This window comes from Alligator mississippiensis, chromosome 11, assembly GCF_030867095.1.
Source record: "Alligator mississippiensis isolate rAllMis1 chromosome 11, rAllMis1, whole genome shotgun sequence".
NCBI classification, from domain to species: Eukaryota; Metazoa; Chordata; order Crocodylia; family Alligatoridae; genus Alligator; species Alligator mississippiensis.
Window position 1 is genome coordinate 11,454,460 of NC_081834.1, and position 24,274 is coordinate 11,478,733.

A 24,274-nucleotide genomic window follows, 5' to 3' on the forward strand; every position below is an offset into this window, starting at 1 on the left:
AAAAGTAGTTGTCGATGGGGAATAAACATCCAAAGAGGATTTTGCCAGAGTGGGTTGCAAGGACAAGCTAGAGTCAGTTGTGTTCAACACGTTTGTCAATGATGTGGTAGTACATGTGAAATCACTGCTGACAGAATGGGTGGAGGTGCAAAGATTGGTGGAGTGGTAAATAGCAAAGTTATAACAGGGCAACCTGGTTGGCTGGACCCCTGCAAAGAGCATTTTAAGAAGTCCTAATGCAGAATTACGGAGCGATGAACAAGGGATGCTGGCCAGACCTGCAGAACAGAGGACGGATTCTGAAAAGGAGTGAGGATTCATTATGCACAAGTAACTCAACATGAATGCCCAGGGTGATGCAGTGGCAAAAAGCTAATGAAATCCTTGGACATATAAACAGGGGAGGAGGGAAGTAATTTACCTCTGTGCCCAGAACTAGTGAGACCAAATAGTAGATTACTGTGTGCAGCTCTGATCTCCATTGTAAATTGGAGAGGATGAAGTTAAAAATCAGGGAGCCAGAGCAGATTCCTTCCAGCAATAGACTTCAGGACCTCAGTCTGTTTGGCAAAAAAGATTAAAGGGTGACTTGAGTACAGAAGATAAGAATCGTCAGCAGGAGAAAGTGCCAGGTGTGACATGGCTCTTTAAGGTAGCAGAGGACAGCAGAACAAGAACCAAAGGCAGGGGCTGAAGCCATACAAATTCAAGTAAAAAACAAGACATAGATTTTGTGATGAGGGAGTGATTAACCACTGGCACAAATTACCAAAGGAAGTAGCAGAGTCTCTCTCTTGACATTTTCAGATGAAGACCATATGTACTTCTGGGAGATGGGCTTTAGATGAGCACAAACTATTGGGCTCACTGCAGGTATAACTGAGTGCAACTAGAGCCTGTGACATACAAGTCAGATCAAATAATCTAATAGGTCCTTACGGCCTCAACCCCTACGGGCCAGCTCCTAAAAACAGGATGTATGGCTGGGGCGGGCAAAATGCGGCCCACCAGGTCATTCTATCTGGCCCGCGGTGCCCATAAAAAAATTTAGAAAATTAATATTTATCTGCCCCTGGCTGCCTGTCATGCAGCCCTTGATGGCTTGCCAAAACTCAGTAAGCGGCCCTCCACCCGAAATAATTGCCCGCCCCTGATGTAGGGGCTTAGATTTATTTAGATGCCTGGAGTCCAACTGATTTCCATGAGAGTTTAGGCACCTCAATACCTTCTGATTTCAAGGCTGTGAATCCAGGAAGCCCCTAAGTATCCTTAAGTGCCGAAATCATTTTTGAAAGTGGGGCATAATCTCCCAAATTACTTAGGCACTTTTGCCTTGTTGCCTTACACATCAAAGGAAAACAGTATAACTATGCCTGCTCTTTACACTCCCACCCTGAGCAATGAAAAGGACCCTGGAGGCCTAGCCGTACAACACATTTCTGTCACAGAAGTGTATTTTGGGGCCCTTATTTCCCTTCTAGAGTCTACCCAAGCTAGCTGGGGTACTCATAACCCTGAAGATGCTACACTGAGCTCCAGTGCAGTACCAAGGTCTCTAGCAGGTTGGTTCAGCCCATGCTAACACCAATGCCTTTGCATCCTTACTGCAAGCATTACCAGAGCTATCTAGTAAGGCCAGCATGGCCATGTCTACACATGCTGCATTCATGCCTCCAACAGCAGAACAGACAAACCCATGGAAAAAACTGTGCTCCTGGTGCTGAGCAGTTAATTCTCCTTACAGACCCTTTTGCGGCTGGCATTAGTGTCCCAGGGTCAAAGGCACCAAGGAAGTTTGATCATGGCTGGGAACAGCACATTGAGTTTTGTCCAGTTGTCATGGGGATTGCTGCATCTTAGATGTTCAAGAAGATGTGTATAAAAAATGTAGATCCCTACCCCAGAAAATACCTTAAAATCTTCACTTGCTGCTCCTCCTGACAGGTGTGACAAGCAGTTTCTCGATCGTGCAAATCCTTACTGGCCCAGGGTAGAGGCAACCAGTGGCAACAGCTGCTGCCATTCTTGGCACCCCTTTAAAATGGGTTTTCGGGGCTGGTGCCCCAGTTGCCCACATCTAACTATGCTGCTACATCCCAGTGAGTGCAGTAGCTCAATGTGCAATGACTGTCTGGTCTTCTGAGGACTTCTGGAGGGGCTGGACCAGGCTGAGTGCTGTTGCGTCCAGCCTGCATTTGGCAATGAAAAAAATAGTGCTCTAGGGCAGTGGTTTTCAACTTGTGGTCCATGGACCCCTGGGGGTCCACAAACTATGTCAAAGGGGTCCGTGAAAGAGGGGTATGATCAATCAAGAGTATGTGAATACCCACACTTCCCATCCAAAGGGGTCTGCACCTGCATTTGAAATATTTTAGGGGTCTGCAAATAAAAACCACTACTCTAGGGGCACTGTGATGGAGGCACTAGGTGAAGAAAGAACTGGTGTGATGAGTAGGTGATTTTACATTAGACAGGTGGTGCAACCTATAGCTCTACGGACCTCACATCAGTGAGTTACAGCAGGTTACGGACCATCTCTGTACTCAAATTTAGACTTCCTGTAGCCATGAACTGTCGAACCCTTGTTGGCTCGTAACTTTTATCTGCTAAACCAACTTGGAAGAAGGTGGGCACGTATTCAGTGCCTTCCTAGGATTATTTCTCCATAGAAAAGATCGCTCAGGGGAACTGCATCATAGGTGGGCTGAGATTCATAGATTCATAGATGTAGGGTCGGCAGGGACCTTGTAGATCTTCAAGTCCGACCCGCCGGCAGGTGGGAGGCAGGTGTCATCCACATGACATGGGCCATGGTATGGACACTAATATCTGGATACTAATATTCTTTAGGAACAAGCCTCATTTTGCTCATGAAGGGGTGCACTTTGCACTTTGATGAAGGGGTGGCAACAAGTCCTGGCTCCTTGAACCGAAGTTGCATACCGTGCCTAAGCAGTCAGCCCCAATGTGTGGGATTTAAATGGAGGAAAGTAGGTATAGGGTTAGCAGGTATTCGGGAGCCCACACAGGAAACTCATTTCCTTGTGCTGGCCTGTACATTCGAGAGAGGCTCAACACGGAGACTCGAGCAAGGTGTCGTCGGGATCTAGGCTGGGCCCGCCAGGCCCGCGCCGGCTTGCCATGTGCTTGTCTCAGTGATAGCAGCAGGGGGGTGAGTTGCCGTGCTAAGTCATCTACGGTTGAAAAACAGATCCATTGTGAGGAGATGGAAAATAGATTATGTGAAATTGAATAAACATCGTTTCTTGGCTTCCGTTCAAATGAGTTTTCGCTCTTATGCCAAGCTTCTGCCATAGGAGACGTGAGCAGAAGGCAGGGAGTGCATGGCGTGCCGGGGGGTGGGGGGTTGCTTTCTCTTTCCTCCAGAGATCGGTTTGTTCCCCGGCTGCCCCGCTGTGTCAGAACCGTTGCGGGTTTTCTCAGCCCTGACACGTGCCCTGCCAGCGGGTGAGTCACGCAGGTGTTTGTGTGAGCCGGAGGCGTCAGACAATCGCGGTATTGAACAGGTCAGATTGGGAGGCGCGGAGAGAGGGAGGCCTTGCCAACAGATTAAAAGAACAAGGCCACAAACAGCCGACCTGAGCGCGGGAGCAATTCACTTCCCTGTGAAATAGGATTGACCTCGCCGCCTTTATCTGCCAACAAGGGAGAGATTAGGCAGGAAAGGCCACATCCCCGACTCCTTCCAGGTGCAAACACAGGGCAGGGCAGGCTGCTGTTTTCCAAGCCCAGGTGTCTAAGTGACACACTGTCTGCTTGGGCAGGGTACAGATGCATTTGCAAGGTACAGAATTGCGTGTGAAGCCATTTCTTCTGCATGTGCATTGCAGACGGACCAAGACACAGACATGCGTGTGCACGTACATGGTGCATGCAGTGTCTCAGGCACCTGGTGTTGGAAATCTGGCCTTATATGGGGCCTTGAGTGAAACAGCAGCGGAGAATATTTGCCAAAGCCCAAACAATAAGATCTTTAAGAAAAAGGCTCCCCCTTCGGGCCACAAGAGGGAATGAAACAGGCTCATCTGTTTTTTTACTTAGTACCTTATAAAGTAATGAGTTGCACATGGGCTTTGTAGCAGCCACCCTGCACTCATGTGACATGCCTCGAGCTGTAGGTGTTAAGAGACCCGAAAGAGCAGTGCTGAGGTTATGCCCTCCATGCCAGGGAGGGTGAAGAGAGATGGGTAGAAGGGAGCTGGGTTTTAACGTGTCACCTCTGATGCAGCAGCAAAGCCCTTCCTGCTTTGTCAGCCCGGGATAGTGTCTCGACGCCAGCACGGAGCTTCACCTGCATCTTCCGACCCAAGTTAAATATGCAACCCCTTAAAGAGCAGCATGGAGTACCCTATTGCTGATAATAGCTGGAGTCAAGCATTGGGTCAAGCTTGCTAAAATCAAGCATCTGTTGTTGGCTGCGGAGGGAGAATCTCAACTAAGCTATAGATGGGGAGTATTATGGCATTAGGCCACAGGTAGATAGATGGTTTAGTGGGTGACCCTGATGTCCCAATACCTGGCCTTGTGTTGCTGCCCTGCTGTTCCATCAGTTCATTACTTCTCCCCTCTCAATGTCCCTGGTGGCATGGCAAGCTTCAGTCTGAGTGGCTTTGTTCCCAGAGAAAGAGAAGGATTTTCCTTGCATTGCTACCTGTTTGCATTCCACCTGCCGGCAGAGCCCGTGTTTGCATCGTCACAAGGTTGTATTGATACTCCACGTTGTGTCGTGAGCTGCTGTTTGTATCCCCGCAGCTGGTGCAGAAGCCCTCTTGCATTGCGAGCAGAAGCACAGCTACGTAGGCACCGTGGCACCCTTATGTCACGGGAATCCCGCTGTGCAGTGTTATATCAGCCCTGTTTGATCACAGATACTCCCACTCTGCAGCTTTTATTCTGCTAGCGTATGTATGGGCTGGAGTTCAAAGTCCTAAATCCAGGCACCAATGCATGTACTACTGGGGTAAAATGTGACCGAACATCCAGAAAATCTCATCAGAGTGAAACACGTGGCAAAAAGACTTCCCTACGGGTCTGTTGCTTGTGGTGAAAAGTTGGCTGTTCCCTGACACAGACTCAGTGCCCTCCACCAAGATGCAACCCCAGGAACAAAAAGGAAGGGTCGTGAAACACTGTGGATTTATACTTGTTTTCAGCCCATAAAAATGCTGGAGCTCTGCAGAAATCAGAGCCGGTGTAACAAATGAAAGGTTACGACCAAGTTACCTCTGGCTTCTGACCAGTGAAGCGAGAATGCAAAGGATTTCCAGAATCCTTCTTCCTTTTTAAATGGACACGAGTGAGATAAAAGCAATCCTATACTCCCTGTGCTTTGACTCGCACCTGAGCTTATTAAACTTGCCTTTTAAAATTCCAAGTAAACTTTCCACTATTTCCCTTTTGCATTTCAGTCTTCTTGGAAAGCAAACCCAAACTGGCCTTTGCATGCGGGATCATTTATTTATAGTCCTGTTTCCCCTCCTAGGGCTCCAGCACCACTTGTGTTTAGGTTTCCAGCACTACAAGGGAATGTTTAAAACATACTGTTTTCACTGAAACAATACTGGGTTTTGTAACCTTTTCTTTTTTTTTTAAGCAAATCTTAAATTATTTTGGCCTAAACGCCTTGCCAACCTCCTCTAAACAAAGCGCAGGACAGGAATGCATATGCAAGGCTTGGAAAGGCACCCCAAAAGCATCTGGAAATGTTGGGTTTTGTTCCACTGCCTGTTTTGTATGATCACGTGCAGTTTCCGTTTGCTGCCAGACTCCAAAAGGGATTGATTCAGCTAAAGGGGAGGGAAACGAGAGACATTTTAAGTGGCGTAAGGCTGGATTCACCCAGCAGGGTTCCAGATTGGAGCTGGTTGAGAGCTGTGGATGAGATGGTCAAGGGAGGCGGCGCCTGCAATGCCTTAGCGGAGCTGCTTTCAAGTGCTGCCCTGGGAAATAGGCTTGCAGAGAGAACTGAGCCTAAGCTCCCATTGTGCCGCCCCCTGCGTTGGCTGCTTGGGGTGTGGGTTCCCACTGCATCCAGGAGAAGCGAGCCACAGACTCACACTTGCAGCTGGTACTTCAGGCACTAGGGAGCTCGAACGGACACTCAGGGCAAAGTGTGTGCCTGCAGGGGGGAGCAGCGATGAGCTGGTGAGATTTTTGCATCATCCAGTGTCGTGTTCTCCGTGTCTTGGGAGTAACTGGAATCCAGCTGGCTAAAGGGAATGGGCTGTGGGTCCCTTTGCCTCTGAGTCACTAGTGCCTGCTGCTCAGACTGGCAGCTATCTGGAAGTCCTTCATAACTTCTAGTGGCATCTGGTGGGTCTTAGTCCAAATCTGGCATCCACAGATCACTAAAAGCACTGCTGGCACTGCTGCAAAGAGACTGAGGTCTGGCTCAGCCCTGGAAAATAGACTTCCTTCACTGACTATTAGGCTCCTGCAGCTTAGAGAAGAGCATGGGAACGGCATCTGTGTCAATTCACTGGCGACATCCAGTTGCTGACGGTGGGAATTTTCAAGACGTGTATATGAAACCTACTCACTCCCAACCATGTATCAAGTGACCTCCGATTAGCTGCCCGGGCCCTTGCTGTACTTGTGTGGCATCCAGGTGCAGACAGGACTCGTTGCCACGCAGTTCTGACACAAGTAATGGGGCATACGTTAGCCTCAGAGGTGGCAGATTGCGCCTAAAAGCAGGGCTTTAGGGTCACCCCAAGTCACCGTGCACAGCTGGCACATGCTTTGACTGATGTGTGTACTCCCCCTAACCCCCAAGAGCAATCAGTCTCGTGAAATAGTCATTAAAGCAACCCAAACACCAGTATACTTGCCTGCCCCTTACTGTGCTTGATGAGAATGAATGAAAAAGGATCATCTTTTTGACCAGGAAGAGCAGGTGCTTGCTCTGGGGTGGTTGAGGAAGCTGCATTTTGTCCTTCAAGGCAGCCAGGTCCCAACATAGACACTTAAACCTCTCACACAGGCCTTTTGGCTCCTCAGTGCTGCTTGGAGCACTCAGAGGAAGCACCCAGGTTTGGAGAGCAAGCCCCAAGCATGCGGAGCCAGGAGCCAAAGCCTTGCTGATTCAGTATAAGGCTGCTCTAGTAGCTCTCTGAAGCGGGTCTGGTACCTACATAACAGGCCAGAGGCTGATTAGGGTTTTGCCTGGTTCTTTTCACATGTTTTCCTGTGATGCCTTTATCTCCATGCAGCTTTATGAAAGCAGAGAGGTGGGGCAGGCAGGCCAGAGGTTGGCACGCACTGTTCCCAGCATTAATAGAGCCGCTAGAACATGCATTGTGTCAAGGTGCTTGGTACAGGAGATCAGGTGATCGATAGCTGCTTGAGAAGGCTCCTTTGTACCTTGTTCCTTCCCCGCCCCTGCGTTTCCCCCCTGCCTTTCCAGGCTCTTGAGATGTCCATGGGCGTGGGTGCCTGGCTTTTGAGAAGTCAGGGCCGGAAGGGAGTTTGAATGCAGCTGAGGGGACCCTCAGCGGGGAACCCAGCACAGGGGCGAATGCTGAACCAGCGTGATTTCATGAGAGGAATTTCGTTTTCCAGAGGTGATTAAATGGCTTCAGGGCAGGAGTGTGAGCAGCCTGGTGCCCAGGGCCATTGATTGCCAACTGGGTGGAGGGTGTCACTCTTCAAGGCTTGTCTGCACGGGGCTGGGATTTGCACAGACGTGGATGTGCTGGTGCAGATGCTGGTGCTGCTCTGGCACCATCAACTGTATGTTGACAGGGGCCACAGCTGGAAACGGGGGGAAGCTGCACTTGTGCATGGCACCTTTCGCACCAGCGTGTCACATCCATACTAGGGGCTCAGCCTGGTGCAGCTACATCAGTGCAAAAATCCCCGTGCAAACAAGCTCTCTGAGTATGGGGGAGCAGAGAGGCTTCATGCTGAGCAGAGGCCCCTGGCAAAAACCAACCTAGGTGGCACAACCTGCCCAGATACCACCCTCCACAGTCGGGCACATTACTGAGCTCCAAGTGCCCGTGGCTGTGTGCACCATGGAGAAGCAATACATTACTCTGAGACAACAGTAGCATGCAATGACATCTGACTCAGGCATGTCAGGGAGGTAATCAGAATGCAGATGGGCTACATAGCTGTGGGCATCATTTGGGAGTACAAGTGTGCAGTTAAATTCAGACCTAAAAGCCACCCATCTGCTGACATCTCTCCCGAGGCTTAATGGCATTGGTCCCTGCCAACATGGGCAGTCCCATAGGATCATCCTAATTCCCCACCACAACTGGTTTCTTCCACACTTCTTGTCTTAAGGAGTTGGTGGCAGTGCTTCCTGGCTACTGTAGTGACAGTGTTTTGCTGGGGGGTGTCGGTAGTGGGTGCTGTAGGTGACTGATGCATTGGGCCTCCTGACAGCACTTGTGTCTTCTCTTCCCCAGCAACGTCTCCGTGCAAGATCCTGAAGTGTAACTCTGAGTTTTGGGCCGCCACATCTGGCTCTCACCACCTGGGCACCGAGGAGGCGCCCGAGTTCTGCACGGCTCTCCGGGCATACGCCCACTGCACCCGCCGCACCGCTCGCACCTGCAGGGGGGACCTGGCCTACCATTCTGCCGTTCATGGCATAGACGACCTCATGGTCCAGCACAACTGCTCCAAGGATGGCCCCACCTCACAGCCCCGTCTCCGGACGCTGCCTCCGGGAGACAGCCAGGAGCGCTCCGACAGCCCGGAGATCTGCCACTACGAGAAGAGCTTTCACAAGCACTCAGCGCCCCCAAACTACACCCACTGTGGGCTCTTCGGGGACCCCCACATCAGGACTTTCACAGACAGCTTCCAGACCTGCAAAGTGCAGGGGGCTTGGCCACTCATAGACAATAATTACCTGAATGTCCAAGTCACCAACACACCTGTGCTCCCCGGCTCCACAGCCACTGCAACGAGCAAGGTAAAGCATGGGCCCAGCTGTCTGTTCCCCCACCACCCCATGGGGGTTGTAAAGCAAATGGCCCTTTAATAACCTTTTTCCTTCACTGCCTCCCATCAAGCAGTTGGGGTCCCCACACTTGTGCTAGGTTACCTAGTGCCCTGAGACAAATGCCAGCCCACCTGGGGGACACCGGGTTGGGCCCACAAGCCCCTCTGTGCAGACTCTCCCAGCTCCCAGCACTCCTCGCACTTCCTCTCTCCAGATGCTGAAGGCCCAGCCAGTTCCTTTGCAGCGTCTCAAAGCCTGGCTTGCAGGCACTGCCTCAAATAGGTCTTGGCCTCTTTGGTATGTCTGCAATCAAAAGAAGTAATTAGTGCCAGCTGTAGGACTCACACTCAGGCACGCACACATACAGTTCGTTTCACATATGTCACCAAACCACCATGGACAGATCAGTCTCTGATCTAAACCAGGTGAAAGACTCAATCCAGTTTGTCTGATTTACCCATTCACAGGAATGTTTCTTGCAAATCAAGGGAAGTGGCTTTTCCACCCTCTTCAGCACTGGTGAGGCCCCACCTAGAGTACTGTGTCCAGTTTTGCTCCCCACACTTCAAGAAAGATGTGGACAGTTTGGGAAGAGTCCAGCACAGAATGACAGAAATGATTAGGGGCCTGGAAAGCATGGTTCATGAAGAAAGGCTGGAAGAACTAGGATTACTTAGTCTGGAAATTAGGGGGGATGTTGTCCAATACCTGAAGGGAGATTATAAAGAGGATGGAGACAAACATATCTCTGTGGGTGAAGGGGCAGGAGTAGGAGCATGGCATGCAGGTACAGCAGAGGAAATTCAGGAGGGATTTAAGAAGAACTTCCTGACTATGGGGGTGGTCAAGTATTGGAACAGGCTGCTTAGAGAAGTTGAGGAACCACCATCCCTGGACATTTTCAAGGGCAGGCTAGACAGACACTTGGCTGGGATGGTTTAAGTCAGGGATGATCATGACTTAAGCAGGGAGCTGGACTACATGACCTTGTGAGGTCCCTTCCAGACCTGCTTTCCTTTTCTTTATGTCTAGTCTTCCTATCCAGCCCCTCACAACCAGGAATGGTTTTAATGCTGGAGGAGAAGCTATTTTCCTGGTGGAGATAACGAAGCCTCATATACCATCTTCCCTCCTTACCTCTCATACCGTTCTTACTCCTTGTATGTGTGTGTGTGTGCACACGCATGTATGTGCACATGTGTGCATCAAAAAGAACAAAACCTTTTATTCTGGGACCCTGCACATGTAAACAACTGTCCTGTGCCTGTTTTGATGCAAACCAAAGCCCAGGACAATCAGACAAACCCAATATCTTTTTCTAACTTACGTGTGTGCAGACACACGTGTGGACATGTGTGTTTTGGCGGTGCCCTCTGGTGGCCAGATCTACAGGAAAAATAAGGCATGTTGAATGCCAGACACCAGCAACCCTCACTACAGCAAGAATAGACTGCTAGCTCCTGTGGAAGAGCCAGAGATTGAGAGCTATAGGGGGATGCTATAGCAATGGGCCTCTAGCATCCCCAGATGTTTTAGTTACTAATTGTCTCTCTTGTCTGCAGCCAGGATGAGATATTTTGTGGGGCATTCTGGTCTCTGACAGCCAAGATAAGCGTCCTACAGGGACCAGGTAAATCAAACACAGAGCCCCAGCCTGAATGTGATGAGATGTAAAGTCACATGTTTCAAGCATTAAATCCAGGGCCTGGTTGAGCAAATATCTGGGACTGAGAGATACTGTTGCTGCTGGTGAATTATTCTTTGTTGATGTGCTAAAAAGCTAGGAAGGTGCACATGCATGCCAAAGAAAGGAGGGAATAGTTTGCAAGAAGGGATCCAGATGCTCCAGGGGCCATGCTTCTATAGATCATGATTTCTTGTCTGCTTTTGGTATCCCTGGTGATTCAGCCATAGGCTGCCACTGTTTCTTTTGAGGTAGGAAGCAATGTAGGATCAATGAAGGAGGCATTGTAAAACACCCAGGGCCATTTAAGCCTCCCAGGAATTATTTTGGGCCCTGTACAATGGTTTCCCATCAAAACACCGTGCCTGGATAGCTGCATAGGGAAGTCATGAGTCATCTTCTAATGTGGTGACTCAGCAGATGACTGAGCAGGCAGAGCTATGTGAACAGGTGCACTTAGCTCAGCACACCGGATCTGGGAAGGATGGCAGCTGCCTGCTTCCTGCCTGCTGCTCTGCTCACTGGAGTAAGGCGTTCTCAGTGACAGCGTGTGACCTCCAGCAAGCCTAGTATAGACCTGCCAACACCTGACAGCCACAGAGAGAGACATCTGGGCTGGAAAAGAGACACTTGCTTTTTAAATCCATGCACGCCTTCCAGACAAGAGACCCTGGTGCAGGGGCAAAGTGGGAGAAATGATTGCAAGTGGCAGGGGTGATTGTTTTTTGGTGGACAGCTGCTTTAGGAAGTGCCACCTCATACATCCCACCATTCCCAATGCTTGGCTCCATCACTGATAGCACTAGGAGACCCAGTGCTCCAGGCCACAGGTGGGGTTTGAAGCACCATACCCTGCAAACCTGGCTGGCCCAGGGTTAGAAGCCAGGCTGTATTACAGCTGCTTTCTTTGCCATAACCATGGCTGAACCCGTGGGAGCAGCAGCAAGAGATTTGGGACATGTTTGATGTGGACACCCCTTCTGCTAAGATCCAAGGGGAATGCAGGGGCCCTGGGAAGCTCACTTCAGCTCTAGCAGCAGCACAAAGAACGTAGAGTTTCTCCCAGGACTGATCCAAGTGCTCCAGCAGAGCAGCAGTCAGAGCCAAGGTTGTAGGTGTTAGCTGTGAATTTCAGATCCATGTGTGATCCTCACGGAGGTCTGGACTGGACCTGTTCTGTTGGATCAGAACTACCCCTTATAAATACTTAAATAAACTCTAAACCTTTTGTTCAATGACACGAGGCCTGCTATAGCCTGACAAAAAATCCTAACCAGAGAGAGGTCTGGTTTGAGGGCACATCCAGGATCAAGAAGCTCCTGGGATCTAATCCCAGAGCTCCCGCCATCATGTTTCAAGTCTGTTCCCCTCTCTGAATCTGTACAGCAAGGAGCAGAGCGCTTCCCTGCCTTGCAGGCTTCGGAGGGGGCCTCAGTCCTAGTCAAGGGGTCTGCAGCAAGTGAAGCATGCGAGGAACATGCCAAACTATTTGAGGATCAGTGTTTGGTGGATGAGAAGGAAGCCCAATACAGCCTTTTGGAGCTCTTTTGTGTCTTTTCAAATCAATCCCTTATACCCTCTTCCTCCACTGAGGCCCCTAAAGAGGAAGCCTCAGAAAGCCCCGCAGAGCCAGTTTGAGCAATGGTGCATCTGAAGCCCAGAGTGGATTAGTGTTTCAGAAAATGGTTAAAAATGTCCTAAAGTGAGGGGACAAGTCTTGTTGGTGAATAGGAAGCAGCTGGGGCCCTAAGGACTGCAAGGGTGACTTTTCCAAGACTGCAAGTAGAAATATTCTGTATAGAAAAGTTTGGGGCTGGGGATGAGGAGCGGTGAGCCCACCCAGAACTCTGTCTTTACAGTGGAGCCGGCAGGCTTGTTAAGCCCTTTCATGGGGGAGTTGGATGAGTCTGCCAGGCTGTTGGCGCTGGTTATAACCTGGCCCCTTTCCCTTTTTTCTCCTTCCCTCTACAGCTCACCATCATCTTCAAGAGCTTCCAGGAATGTGTGGACCAAAAAGTGTACCAGGCAGAGATGGATGAGCTCCCTGCTGCCTTCGCGGATGGCTCCAAGAACGGCGGTGACAAGCACGGTGCCAACAGCCTGAAGATCACAGAGAAAGTATCCGGCCAGCATATTGAGATCCAAGCCAAGTACATCGGCACCACTATTGTGGTGAGGCAGGTGGGCCGCTACCTCACCTTTGCTGTGCGCATGCCCGAGGAGGTCGTGAACGCCGTGGAGGACAGAGACAATCAGGGTCTTTACCTCTGCCTGCGGGGCTGCCCGCTCAACCAGCAGATCGATTTCCAGACCTTCCGCTCTTCTCAGTCCACGGAGGGTCGGGCTCGGAGGAAAGGGCCCAGCCTCCCCGCCACCCCCGAGGCTTTTACATATGAAACGGCCACAGCCAAGTGCAGGGAGAAGCTCCCTGTGGAAGACCTGTACTTTCAGTCCTGCGTCTTTGACCTCCTGACCACGGGAGATGTCAACTTCATGCTGGCTGCTTATTATGCCTTTGAGGATGTGAAGATGCTTCATTCCAACAAGGACAAGCTGCATCTCTATGAAAGGACACAGGACCTGGGTGCGGGCAACCTGGCCCCCTCAGGGCATCCCCAGGCCCTCCTCGCCCTCTTGATGGCACTGGTGTGTTTGAGTCAGTGCTGGTCAGTGTTCCTATAGGTGTTTGCCCTGTCTCACCTTGGAGGGCAGGGACAGGGGCAGCAGGAGGGGATGATGGATGAGATGGTTGTGCTGGACAAGGAGAGGTTGAACAGCAGGTCCAGCCGGGAAGTACAAGATCATTCCCGCATCTCAGCCCCTCCTTTCAGACCTCCCTGGGACTTCGCCAGGGAGCACGCCTGCCCCAGAGACCGGTCGTCAGCTTGTGCGGGGCCTTGCCCCCACTTCACCCTCTCCTCCCGCTGTGAGTGAGGAGGCTGGGATGGCCCCATCTCCTCCTAGCTCCCTCGTGGTCCTGCAAACGGTTGTGGTGACTGTGCTGTTGGCGTTCGTGCAAGTGGCTTTGTGTTAGGGGTGTCAGCTGCTGCTGGGACGAGGGGACAGTGCTCCGGCAACAGGGGCTGGTTAGATGGGCACACACTAGGAAACCCTCCCAGGACACAGACAGCCAGGACCAGGTTTTCAGCCAGCTCCATGCTGCTCTCTGTGGCCACACGAGCTCTGCTCCCACATGCTCCTGCTAAGGGGCGTGAGTTTGGGAGCGCGCGCCTACAGACGGCCCCCAGTCCTGCTGGCACATCCGAGTGCAGAATATCACACCTAGGGCCGACAACAGTGCCCTTCATGGCAGAGCACCCCCAACTGTACTGCTTCTGTCCTTCATGAAAGGCCTACCCCTCCCCAGCACCTTGCTCAGTGCAGTGCGATGTGCTCGTTCATCCTTCGCTACCCAGCATCGTGTCCGAGGTAGCAGTGGGATTTGCCCTAGTTCCAAGGACTTCTCCCATTTCAGGCCAGTTAACCCTGCGATTCTCTTAGTAGCCACAGGGTTTAATCCCAGGGTCTTTTCCTGCCCTCAGCACCCTCCACCCAAACCCGGAGAACTCCAGGTGCTAAAGGAGAAACTTGGCCAGTATTTCAGTGGCTTCTGACCCTTGCCCGTAACCTCATCCCAGCATGTCGAGGGCTCAGTGTGCCATCACCCCTGGATTCGACCAGCTCCCAGGCTGCTCCAAATTGGTAACCCAGGGGAAGCAATTACATGGGCTGGGTGTTTTGTGGGGAGGCCCCCAGGAAGTCCCTGATTTGTATGGTGGGGTGAGAGGTTACGTTCCTCCTCCTGCCCTGTGCTGACAGGCCAATGCACCTGGGGCTCACCCCTCTTCCACCTCCCAGCGGGGAGGCTCTGAATCAACGGGGCTGAGGCAGAACCCTAACATGGCAGTGCCCAGGGACCAGGCAGGGAGTTTTGCTTGACATTTGTTTGCTGCTAGGTCCTTGCTCCTCTCCTAGTTCCTGGGCCTTGGCTCGTGACTCCACTTCAGCCCGGTGGCACCTTGATTGTGAAGGAGGTGCTGCTGGAGCAATCCAGGCAAGGGACAGAGCGCTCCAGAGAAATCTCAGCTGCCCAGATCATCTTCTTCCTGGCTCTGAGGCATCGGTTATCTGCTACCCACAGAATGTGGCTCCCCTTCCTCTTCCCCGTGTCCTTTCCTGGTCCACCTCATCGCCTGCTGAACAAACAAGACCATCTTTACCTCCGTCTGCGTTTTGGAGACCTCCATGGGCATTCCCTATTCAGCTCCCCCATGGGAAGTCCCTGATGACCACCCTGGAAGCATGTGAAGCTTGCAGGGGCAGCCAGTGATGGAGGGATGGTCTCTTAGTGGCACCAGATGAGCCAGCGCCAAGAGGAGGTGGCATGTGCTCCACCGTGCAGCCTGAACTGGTGCCGTGATGGCAGCCTGATGTAAATACTCAAGTGACTGTTCATTGTGTCCTAACAGCTCTAGAACTACATTTGTAAAGCAGCAGAGAAAGTGTGTCATTGGATGTAATTTATATTGTCTCCTTAATATATAGAGCCCTGGCGTTGATCTCGTGTGACTCTGCAGATGAAGAGGTGTCATTGGTTTTTAAATGTTTAAAAAAAAAAAAAAAAGAAATGAAAAGATGTGTTTACTACTTTGCTCCTTGCTTTGTTCGCTGGTGGCCCCTGTTTCTGTCTAGGGAGATTCTACAATAGGGATATCCCACCAGTGGGGAACTGGAGAGGCCAGTCGCCAGCCCGTGCCCCTGCAGAACTGGTGGCAGCTTGAAAGGGAAAAAAAATCAGCTAGCTCATGCTAGAGTTAGTCATTTTTGTTCCTCTAACTCCCCGCTGCTTCACATAGAAATTGGAGAGGTGAATATTTACAGCCACGATCAAGCCGTGGGGTACCTGCCACACACCTGTGTACCCCACCAGAAGCACCAAGTATTTAGGGCTGGTCTCGCTACAACAAGTAGTGCCCTAAATACATACCCCATTTCTATTAGCCACTCAGAATCAGACAAAATAGCCACATGATTCCAGAAAATAGTGCTGCTTGCTGTACCGTCACCATAAACGTCCCTTGCCATGGTTGAGCACTGTAGTCCGGAGGAAGAAAGTCTTTCAGGACATTAACTGACTCTGTATTGCCCAGTTCCTCCCAGTCAAGTCAGTGGTTGGGCTATCCCTATTTTAGAAGCAAACAGTTAAGCACTTTATTTTGGTTTTGTTTGACCCAGTTCTGGTTAAAGGTGAAGTATGGCCAAGGAAGACGTGATGGTTGGGAGATGGGGGGTAGAGAAAGAACCTCCCAACTTCTCTTTGTGTTTTGGACCTGTGTGGGATGTTACCGCATGTACATACTGTAAATTATTTATTGACAAAAATGCAAGTAAAGGGGTTTTGTTTTGGTTTTTTTTTTGGACAACAATTTTGTGAGTCTTTTCTTCTGGTCTGTGTCATGCTTTATTCTAATCAGAAAGAAAAATAAGAGACACGTAAGTGTGATAAACTGCAAGATACAACTCTATGAGCTACCATTCCTCAAGGAATTTGCTCTCTCTCCATCAGCGATGCTCCGTCTTTCCCAAATCACAATCCTGTTTTCCATCTCGACACTCATCCCACATTGGACCCTGCTGTTAAGCCAAGATCCCCTTCCCCATCAGACGTATGGCAAGAGTTGGGGAGTCATATCCCTCCACACTGAAAGCACACATTTGATAATGTTGTAAGGCAGTGTTTCTCAACCCATGGGTTGCGACCCAAAAGTGGGTCACAAGAACATATGAAAAAAATCGCAAAAAATGGACCAACAAACATTGAAAATGGATTCTCTTTTAAAGAAGAAAAAGAGTGGGAAACTGTGGCTTTCCCTTTGCAGGCTGGAAGAGTTGCAGCCTGCGAGGGGCTGCTTCCCCCGCACTGCCCCACACACCGGGAGCCTGGGGCCTGGAGGCAGAGGTCAGCAGGTGGGGAGTGAAGGGCACTGGGTCGGGACTGGCCATTGAGATTTACTAGTGGGTCCTGATACACAAAAGGTTGAAAACCACTGCTGTAAGGAGCTGGGGAACATTAGTTCAGCTGGAAGAGGGTGGGTGCTGAGGGAGTCCTCCAGCACCAGCCTGCATCCGAAGCTCCCATGGTTAATACCTTCACTTCTGATGGCCCATTTCAAGCCCTGCTGAGGCCCAAATGGGGTCTGTTATTACCCTGCCCTGAACAGAAACCCCACTTTTCCCCATAATGAATAACTGAGGAACTTGCCCTACTACCTGCATGGGACCAAGAGCTTGGACCCAAAAGACTGGGTACAGGCAGGAGCAAAGCATTTTGATGGGATGGAGACAGCTTACAACTGCAGGACGCAAGCTACCTGCTGGGGTGAGGGTAAGACTGTCCCTCTGGTTACTTTATATTGCCGCTTCTCATGCCGGTTTTGTAAGCCCGTGGACAGAGCTTCGCCTCCCCTCTTGAGATCCACCCCCATGAACCTAATGCAACCATTTTAATCAGGCCAGATCTGGGAAATGCTATCATATGCTTTCACATAGCCCATTGCCTAGAGTGGGACAAGCTCATGCCCCTCTATTTCATCTCTTCAGGGCTACAGCCGTGCCTCCCAAGTCGGCCTGCTATTTTTCCTGTGACTTAAAACAGGATGTCCTCTTTTAGCTTTAAGTGCAGGTAAATCAACTGGCTTTCGCTCAGCAGAAGGAATGGGACAGGGGTAGGTAAACAAGGGCTTGAAACGGTCTGCTGTCTTCCTTGAGGCAAGGGCTCACTGTTCAGGTGCCTGGGAGCACCCAGAGCCCCTGACCTGCAGGGCAGGGTCTGTATCCCTCCCCTTCCAAACCACAGCAGGTAGGAAAACTGCCAGCCCTTTATCTGGTGGCTCTCCCTGACTAAACAGCTCTAAAAGGGGGCTGTAAAGCCCACCAGAAAAGATCTGACCCATCCAAAGTCACTCAAGCCCCATGGGGTTTTCAGGGATATGGAGCAATTGTTTCCCCCCCTTGTGAATCCAGTGCTAGGCTGGCAACTCAGGATGCAGGGGCTTTCTATGCCTGCAGACCTGGCCAGTGACCCAACATGGTTTTTCACCCCCTTGGATGAAAGCAGAACACATTCTTCATGCCCTAATCTTAAACCCAGCATTAAGGACCCAATCTGCAAAAAGAAGCACAGCACAGCACAGCACAGCACAGCACAGCACAGCACAGCACAGCACAGCACAGCACACTCTTATATGATCTTTCTGTGCCTTCTGCTCTGTGCTCCTTATTATATGCTCCTGCCAACCAATTAACACTTTATTAGCACCCAAACCTGTGCTGTAGCCCAGCTGGTGCAGTCGTTAACCCCCACCAGTAGGAGGCATACATAGGGGTGATTTAGTGAGGCCTGATGTTCTTAAAAAATAAAGGTGGGCTCTTAATTTAAGTGAGCTCCTTGGAGAGGAGGCAGCCTGCCTGCCTGTCTCACCGGAGTCAGCAGCCTGGGCTGGAGACTGTGGGGGAGCCTGAAGTTTATGTGACCCTAATTTACAAACTGCCTCATCTTTGCTAGGCTCCAGGTGATTAAGTCAAGGTAAGGGCATGCCTGATTTCCCAGTTTAAAAAGGCCCTCCAGTCTAGGCTGCAGCTGTGGGGGAGAGGAAAATAGCCTGTGGTCCTGCTGGTGTTGAGGGACCAGTTTTAACAGAGCAGCTCTTGCTCTGCAGACTGAGCTGTGCATCGTTCCCAAACCAGGAACACCCAGGCATCCACGAGGGTCTGGAGATCATCCCCTCCTTTACCAGTCACGTCAATCAAACCCTGGGGCAACTAAGGACAGAAGTGCTCCTAGATGGTGACTAAATTGCCTGGTGCAGAAGGAGCTCCCCAGAGCCAGCAAGTGGCTCTGCACAGCTTAAGGCTCAGGGTCACCAGCTGGTGCAGCAACCACTTCACATACCTGCCCAGGGGGTATATCACGCACAGATGCTGCTGTGGGCTGTGCTGGTGATGCTATTTGCCCACCCTTCCCTTTCACCTCCCACCTGCTGCTCTCTGCAAAGCTCCCCACGGGGCATGCTGCTAAGCAGGGAGAGAGAGCTATGTCCCAAACCCTGGGACAACAAAAGCTGCAAGGGCCCAGTCGTTGCATGCACAGGCTGGCACTACACAGAGCCCACTGCCCAGTTCCCAGTGCCAGGCAGCTGGGGCATGGAGGATTGCTCCTCCTGAAGCTTCTGGTGGCTGGAGGCAGCTTCCCTTCTAGGACGTGAGACAGGATCTGTTCTGCTCTGGAGCTCATGTGCATGCCATACAGCGGCTTTAATGGTGAGGGGGCTGCAGCTGCCTGTCTTGCAGTGCAGGGGACTGGCTGCCTTTCCAGGCATGCCCAGGTGCCTCTTGCCTGCAAAGTCCTGCCACTTCAGAATGGAAGTGGGCCTGGCCATGGCTTTGTTTGGGGTTTGCTGCCCTCTGAAGGACTGTCCCTGAAATAGCAGGTGTTGAAAGCAGCTGGGTGCTCATGTCCACCCCAGCATAGCAGAGGATGGAGCTCTGGGGCAGCCCGGGGTGGATGGGAAACGGGGGTAGGGTGCTCTTTCTTCCCTTGCCTTCATTATAATAAGGAATTTTAATAGGGGGGAGACAGTGCTGGGAGAATTGAAATGGGGTTGCCAAGAGCTGGTGCTACTTGTTCTGGAGCGAAGTAGCCGGACTGTGCAGAGCTCATTCAGGTGGGGTGTGAGATGTGGGCGGGGGCCTGGCTGGGCCCTGGCACCAATCCGCTGGATGCTTGCAAACTCCAGTGGATTGCCCCTCATTTTAGAAACGACTCCAATGCTCCAAGTGCTCCTGGACTCTTATTCCAAGTTCTGCCACTGACTTACCTGGTGACCTCAGTCAAGTCTCATCATCTGTCTTTTCCCCAGTTTTGTGTAGGCCTCCTCACATACAGTCACACCTTTTCAAGCACAACGATGCCAAAGGCTGGAAAGCACCAAGTTCTGCTCCAGCTGCATTGCTGCGGCCCTCCTTGCATTTTCCCGGTGCTCAGGCTCGCCCTGCCACATAACCCAGTACACTGGATCTCTCTTCTCAAGGGGGAAAATCGACTCCTATGTGTAGCAGGGCAGTGCAGATGGTCACGCATGTGGGACTGCTAGGAGCTGTGGGTTACCTCGTGGGAGGGGACGCTTCCCCTGGTTGTGCTGTGGGTCTTTCTAACCCTCTAACTGTGGGAGCTCTTGCAGGAGAGCAGGCGGGCAGCTCCCATCGGGGTGCAGAGCAGGGTTGAGCTGACCCCTGGTTGTACAGCTGATGCCTTAGGCGCTCTCCCTATGCTGGCACCTTCTTGGAGCTCAGCCCTGACTGTGGCATTTTTCCCCTGTGCCTACTCGGCACCCCCACGGGATGCCTGGGCAGCAAGGGGGACTGTCCCAGGTACAACCACTTCCCCTCAGAGCAGCTCCCAGGTGAAGGTCTTGGCAGGGCTGGGCGCTCAGCTGAGCCGGAGGCACAGCGTCCATGTGAGCAGCCACTCCCCTGCCAATAAGTGATGGGGACGTGCCTGGTGCCAGGCACAACGGCTCCCTGGCCTGGGGAGCCAGCAAGTCTCTTTCCAGGATGACGCAAGTGGCCACAGCCAGCTTGGTGGGCGCATTGCCATTGGGGATCAGCTGCGCTCTGGCATTACAGCCCCTGTTCTTAAAATAAAGTCCCTGGGCGGCCCCTGCCTGCAGGGACACGTGTGCCTCTGGCTGCTTGCGTGCCTCCTCCGTTTCGTTAAGGGCTCCTGAGCTGGCTCCAGCCCCGTGCCCGCCGAGGGCTTGAGGCATGCTGGATACTGAACCCATGGGGGAAGGAGGTCGATTCCCACTGCAGAGTGGGACACCAATGCACAAGCACAGTGGCCTGGCTAAGGCTAGAGGGTGAGTGAACAGCAGCCCCCAAAAAAACAGACCCCAGGAGCCATGACATCCAGTTCTTCACTCCAACTGCTATCCCTCACCATCCTGCTCAGTGGGATCTTCTCGGGGATGCCCTCCAAAGGGAGGCAAAGGACTTGCCAGGAGCCCAGGGGCAGGCAGGCAGGCTGCTCATTAGCAGCTGGGGGTCAATTAACAATGAATTGCATGGTGAGGACCCATGCGTGGTATGACCCAGGGGAAGGCTAGAGGCTCCTCTGTGGCTTCCTTCCAACTACAACAGACCCAAAGCTAAGAAGAGCTGCTATCAGCAGGGAGAGAGAGGAACAGAGATCTCAATGCAGTCAGGGCACACAAGGGGACACCGGTCTGTTTGAGGAGCAAGGAAGCTCTGGGAAGTAGTACTAGGGTGTAAGATCGAGTTGCAGAGCTTCATCCCCCTCCTATCTGCACCCAAAACCTTCTCACCAGAGTGCTGTAGGGCTTTCTACCCAGGTAGCTGATGTGGCTTGGGGCATAAGCTAAAGCTCAAGGCTCTGCTGTCACTTGAGCTGGTAACCCACCCACTTTGCAATGAGGCTACATCACTTGAAGGCCGATAGTCCCCATCACCTACCCACGATTCACTCCGGGAGCTCATGACAACAGACACGTTCTACGATTCACAGGGACGGCCACAGAGCACTTTTGCAACACAAGAAATGGTGTTGCGTGTGTCCCCAGTGGCGCACAGAGGGGAGAGCCGCACCACTGAGGACACCAGTGAGTTGGAGAGCGCTTTGCACTACACCTGCTCTCACTGGGCTGGGCTGACCCGGGAATTGGTCACAAGAGTTAACTCATGGAGCCCAGAGGGGTGGGGAGGGAGGATACAGAAGAGCCCCAAGAACTAAACTTAGCCCTTGTGGAAAAGAGGGGGGGAGGGTCCCGAGTGGGTTTTGTGCAAGCCTTCCCCTTCCCCAGGCACACTCCAGCCCAGAGCTCAGCTCTTCCCTCCCTTCGGTTGCAGGCCTGGGCCTCTTTCGAGGGGAGACTGCCCACTGTGCCAAATTGCTAGAGCGAACAGCTGTGTCAGTGTTTCCATTATAAAACCCATTTTTCAGGGGTGTAGAGCTCAGCTGTGAAATTTCACTCCTGGCTGAAACTTGGCTTGGCTCTGACGCCAGCCGCGAGAACGGAACGGCCTGAATCCAGTGGCTACAGGTGTGAAAAGCAAAAGCCTTTTTATAATGAGTGCTCACAGCTCGGAGAAATAGCTTCATGCCCGACCCTGGATTTTGGCCGGGGTTGGAGCTATGGCCTGCACCGGCAGCATCTCAGCTTACATGGGGGAGAAGGAGAAAGCTACTGAAAACAGACAGGAGCGGCTGGTGGTTGGGTTGTTCTGCAAGGCTGGGGGCACGTGCTCATCCCTGGCCCCTGGTCTGCAAGGGCAGTGGTGGGATTACGGTGGGGTTGGTGCACCTACCGCCATGCTGAAAGTGGATTGGGGTTGGCGGGCTCCTCAAGGGCCTGAGGCGGGTATGTGCTCAATGTGCGGGAGTGGGCCAAGTAGTGTTGAGGGAAAGGGGCCAGGGGTGGTGGGAGCTCAGCTTGTGTGCTGGGAACATCACTTCATCCTGCTCGATGATTCTGCCATAAACAGGAACCCCTCTGAAGTACAACCGCTACAGGGTCTTCTCACGTGCCCGGGGGAGGCTCATGCTGGCTGGGTCAGTGTCTGCTGGGTTGATGCTCGCCTAGATGCGTCACTGCTGCACGTTCCACCGAGTAATTTAGCCCTCTACGTTGGCCAAGCCTTGCGCAGACAGTAAGCGGTTCAGATTGCCTCAGCCCTGGTTCCCAAACTGCTTCTCGGGTCGCTTGCTGGTTATATGATGTTGGCCCTGGTCTCCAGGTGTCCAAGCGGCTCATTGTAAACAGCCTGGTTGTCTGTAAAAGCACTGAATTGCCAATATAAAGGAGAAAGGAAACAGGAGTAGCTGTCAGGAACTAATCCCCCATCATCTGCTAGTTGCCGGCTATGAGGAATGCTTGAAGGCCTGAAGGAAGGAGGCAGCTGAGTGCAAAATCCTGGGATGAAGACGTAAAAGGAGACTTGTTATTAGGGTGCCTAACCTGCCAGCGATGTGAATGTGAGTTAGGCAACTAATACCGTTTGAGGCTCCCGGCACTGGCATATCTTCAGCCAAGGAAACAGAGCACCAGGAGGGAAGGGGGACTTGTAAGGTCCCTTCCAGACCCGAACATCTATGAATCTATAAGGCAGGCAGGCAACACATGCACGGGTTGGGGGAAGGGTCAAATGGGAGTAATTGGAAAGGTGTGGGGGCAGGAAGGTGAAGAGCAAAGAAAGGATTAACCCTTAGGGAAACTGCATTAAAACGAATACCTCTGTGATGTTACCTTTCTGCACGGCACTTGCTGCACTCACCACTGAGGTCTTGCGTGCTCATGGATAGGAAGGGAGAAGTTGGCAAGGTCACAACCGAAGGGGATTGTTTCCTAAGACCATCAAAGACAAGGCCCCCTGCTATGAACATGGATGGCAAATATCCACCCAGGCAGCTAAATAATCATGTTCAAGTGTCTTCCAGGACAGCACATAGGTTAGGAGCATTGCCAATCATAAAGCGATCAAAAATCATGGGATTGATTTGAAAATCTTGTGTGCGTGCACATCTATATACACCCACACCTGGGCCTGTCTCTGCCTCCTGGTTTTCAAGACTTCAGGATGCCTTGGAGTTAGGTTTTACACTTTCCTCCACAATTTAATGCATAAAAAACAACTATGCTTGTTTTTAGCAGAAGCAGATTTGCTTACAAGCCTCTGAATCTAGAACCTGGGGCTTTAAGAAATGCATCAAATATCACAGATAAGCTGGCACCACTGCATTAGATGGTATTTCGGAGCCACCTTGGTTGTTGCTTTCGTCTCTGGGGTGCAGACTGGTTGTTCTGTTTTTGTTCAGCCCTTAGCAGTGCAACAGGTACATGGGCATGGCCCCTACACTGTCCCATTCAACCCATAAATAATTCCACTTATCTTAGAAACTTGTGAAGGCCTCGTTAGAAAGCTCGTCTAGCCCAAGCCAAAGCTTTCGTGCCTCAAGTGGATCATTTTAAGTAACTCCCCTAACTCTTCATGCCAGACAGTTAACACACCTGACAGCCTTCTACCTTTAGCTGTATTCTTTTCAATGACCATCTCTTTCACCACATCGCAAGAAAGGACTTTGGAAAAAAAATAATCCCCCCTGCTGGTTGTGTCTTTTCCCTGATGGGGCTTATAGTTACATTTTCTTTACCAGGGCTTTGGTTTTGATGTTTATGCCTCAAACAAATTGGATCCCCCGACCTTGGGAATGACATTGCTTTTGGTACCTTGCTCAGCAAGGGGATCCCAAGGTGACAAAACAGTAGGCTTGCTTTGGATGCAGCAGCAGAAGGGTGCTCTCTTGGACCATGGAGCAAGTGAATCCCAATGACCTGCCCTGTTCCAGGTCTATCAGCCCCAGAAACGAGGTAGCAAGAACGCCCAGAGACATCCCAAGCCACTGTGGATATAGCTGGGTATGATCCTGCTGACAGGGGCTTGGACTAGATGACCTCCTAAGGTCCCTTCCAACCGGGTCTTAAGCACAGCGCCAAGGGCCCCCTCATCACCTCGTTCCCAGGGGTGATACGCACAGAGTA

At 51.7% G+C, this 24,274-nt stretch overlaps 1 protein-coding gene across 1 annotated transcript in view; it reads left to right on the forward strand.

Annotated features, from left to right (window-relative positions):
• Positions 1–16,087, forward strand: part of RGMA (repulsive guidance molecule BMP co-receptor a) — a 34,959-nt gene extending 18,872 nt beyond the window's left edge. The window contains exons 3-4 of the mRNA XM_006265405.4: positions 8,436–8,947; positions 12,633–16,087. Coding sequence (XP_006265467.1) covers positions 8,436–8,947; positions 12,633–13,343 — 1,223 coding nt within the window. The 3' untranslated portion in view covers positions 13,344–16,087. The remainder of the gene's footprint in view (positions 1–8,435; positions 8,948–12,632) is intronic.
• The last annotated feature ends 8,187 nt before the right edge of the window (positions 16,088–24,274 follow it).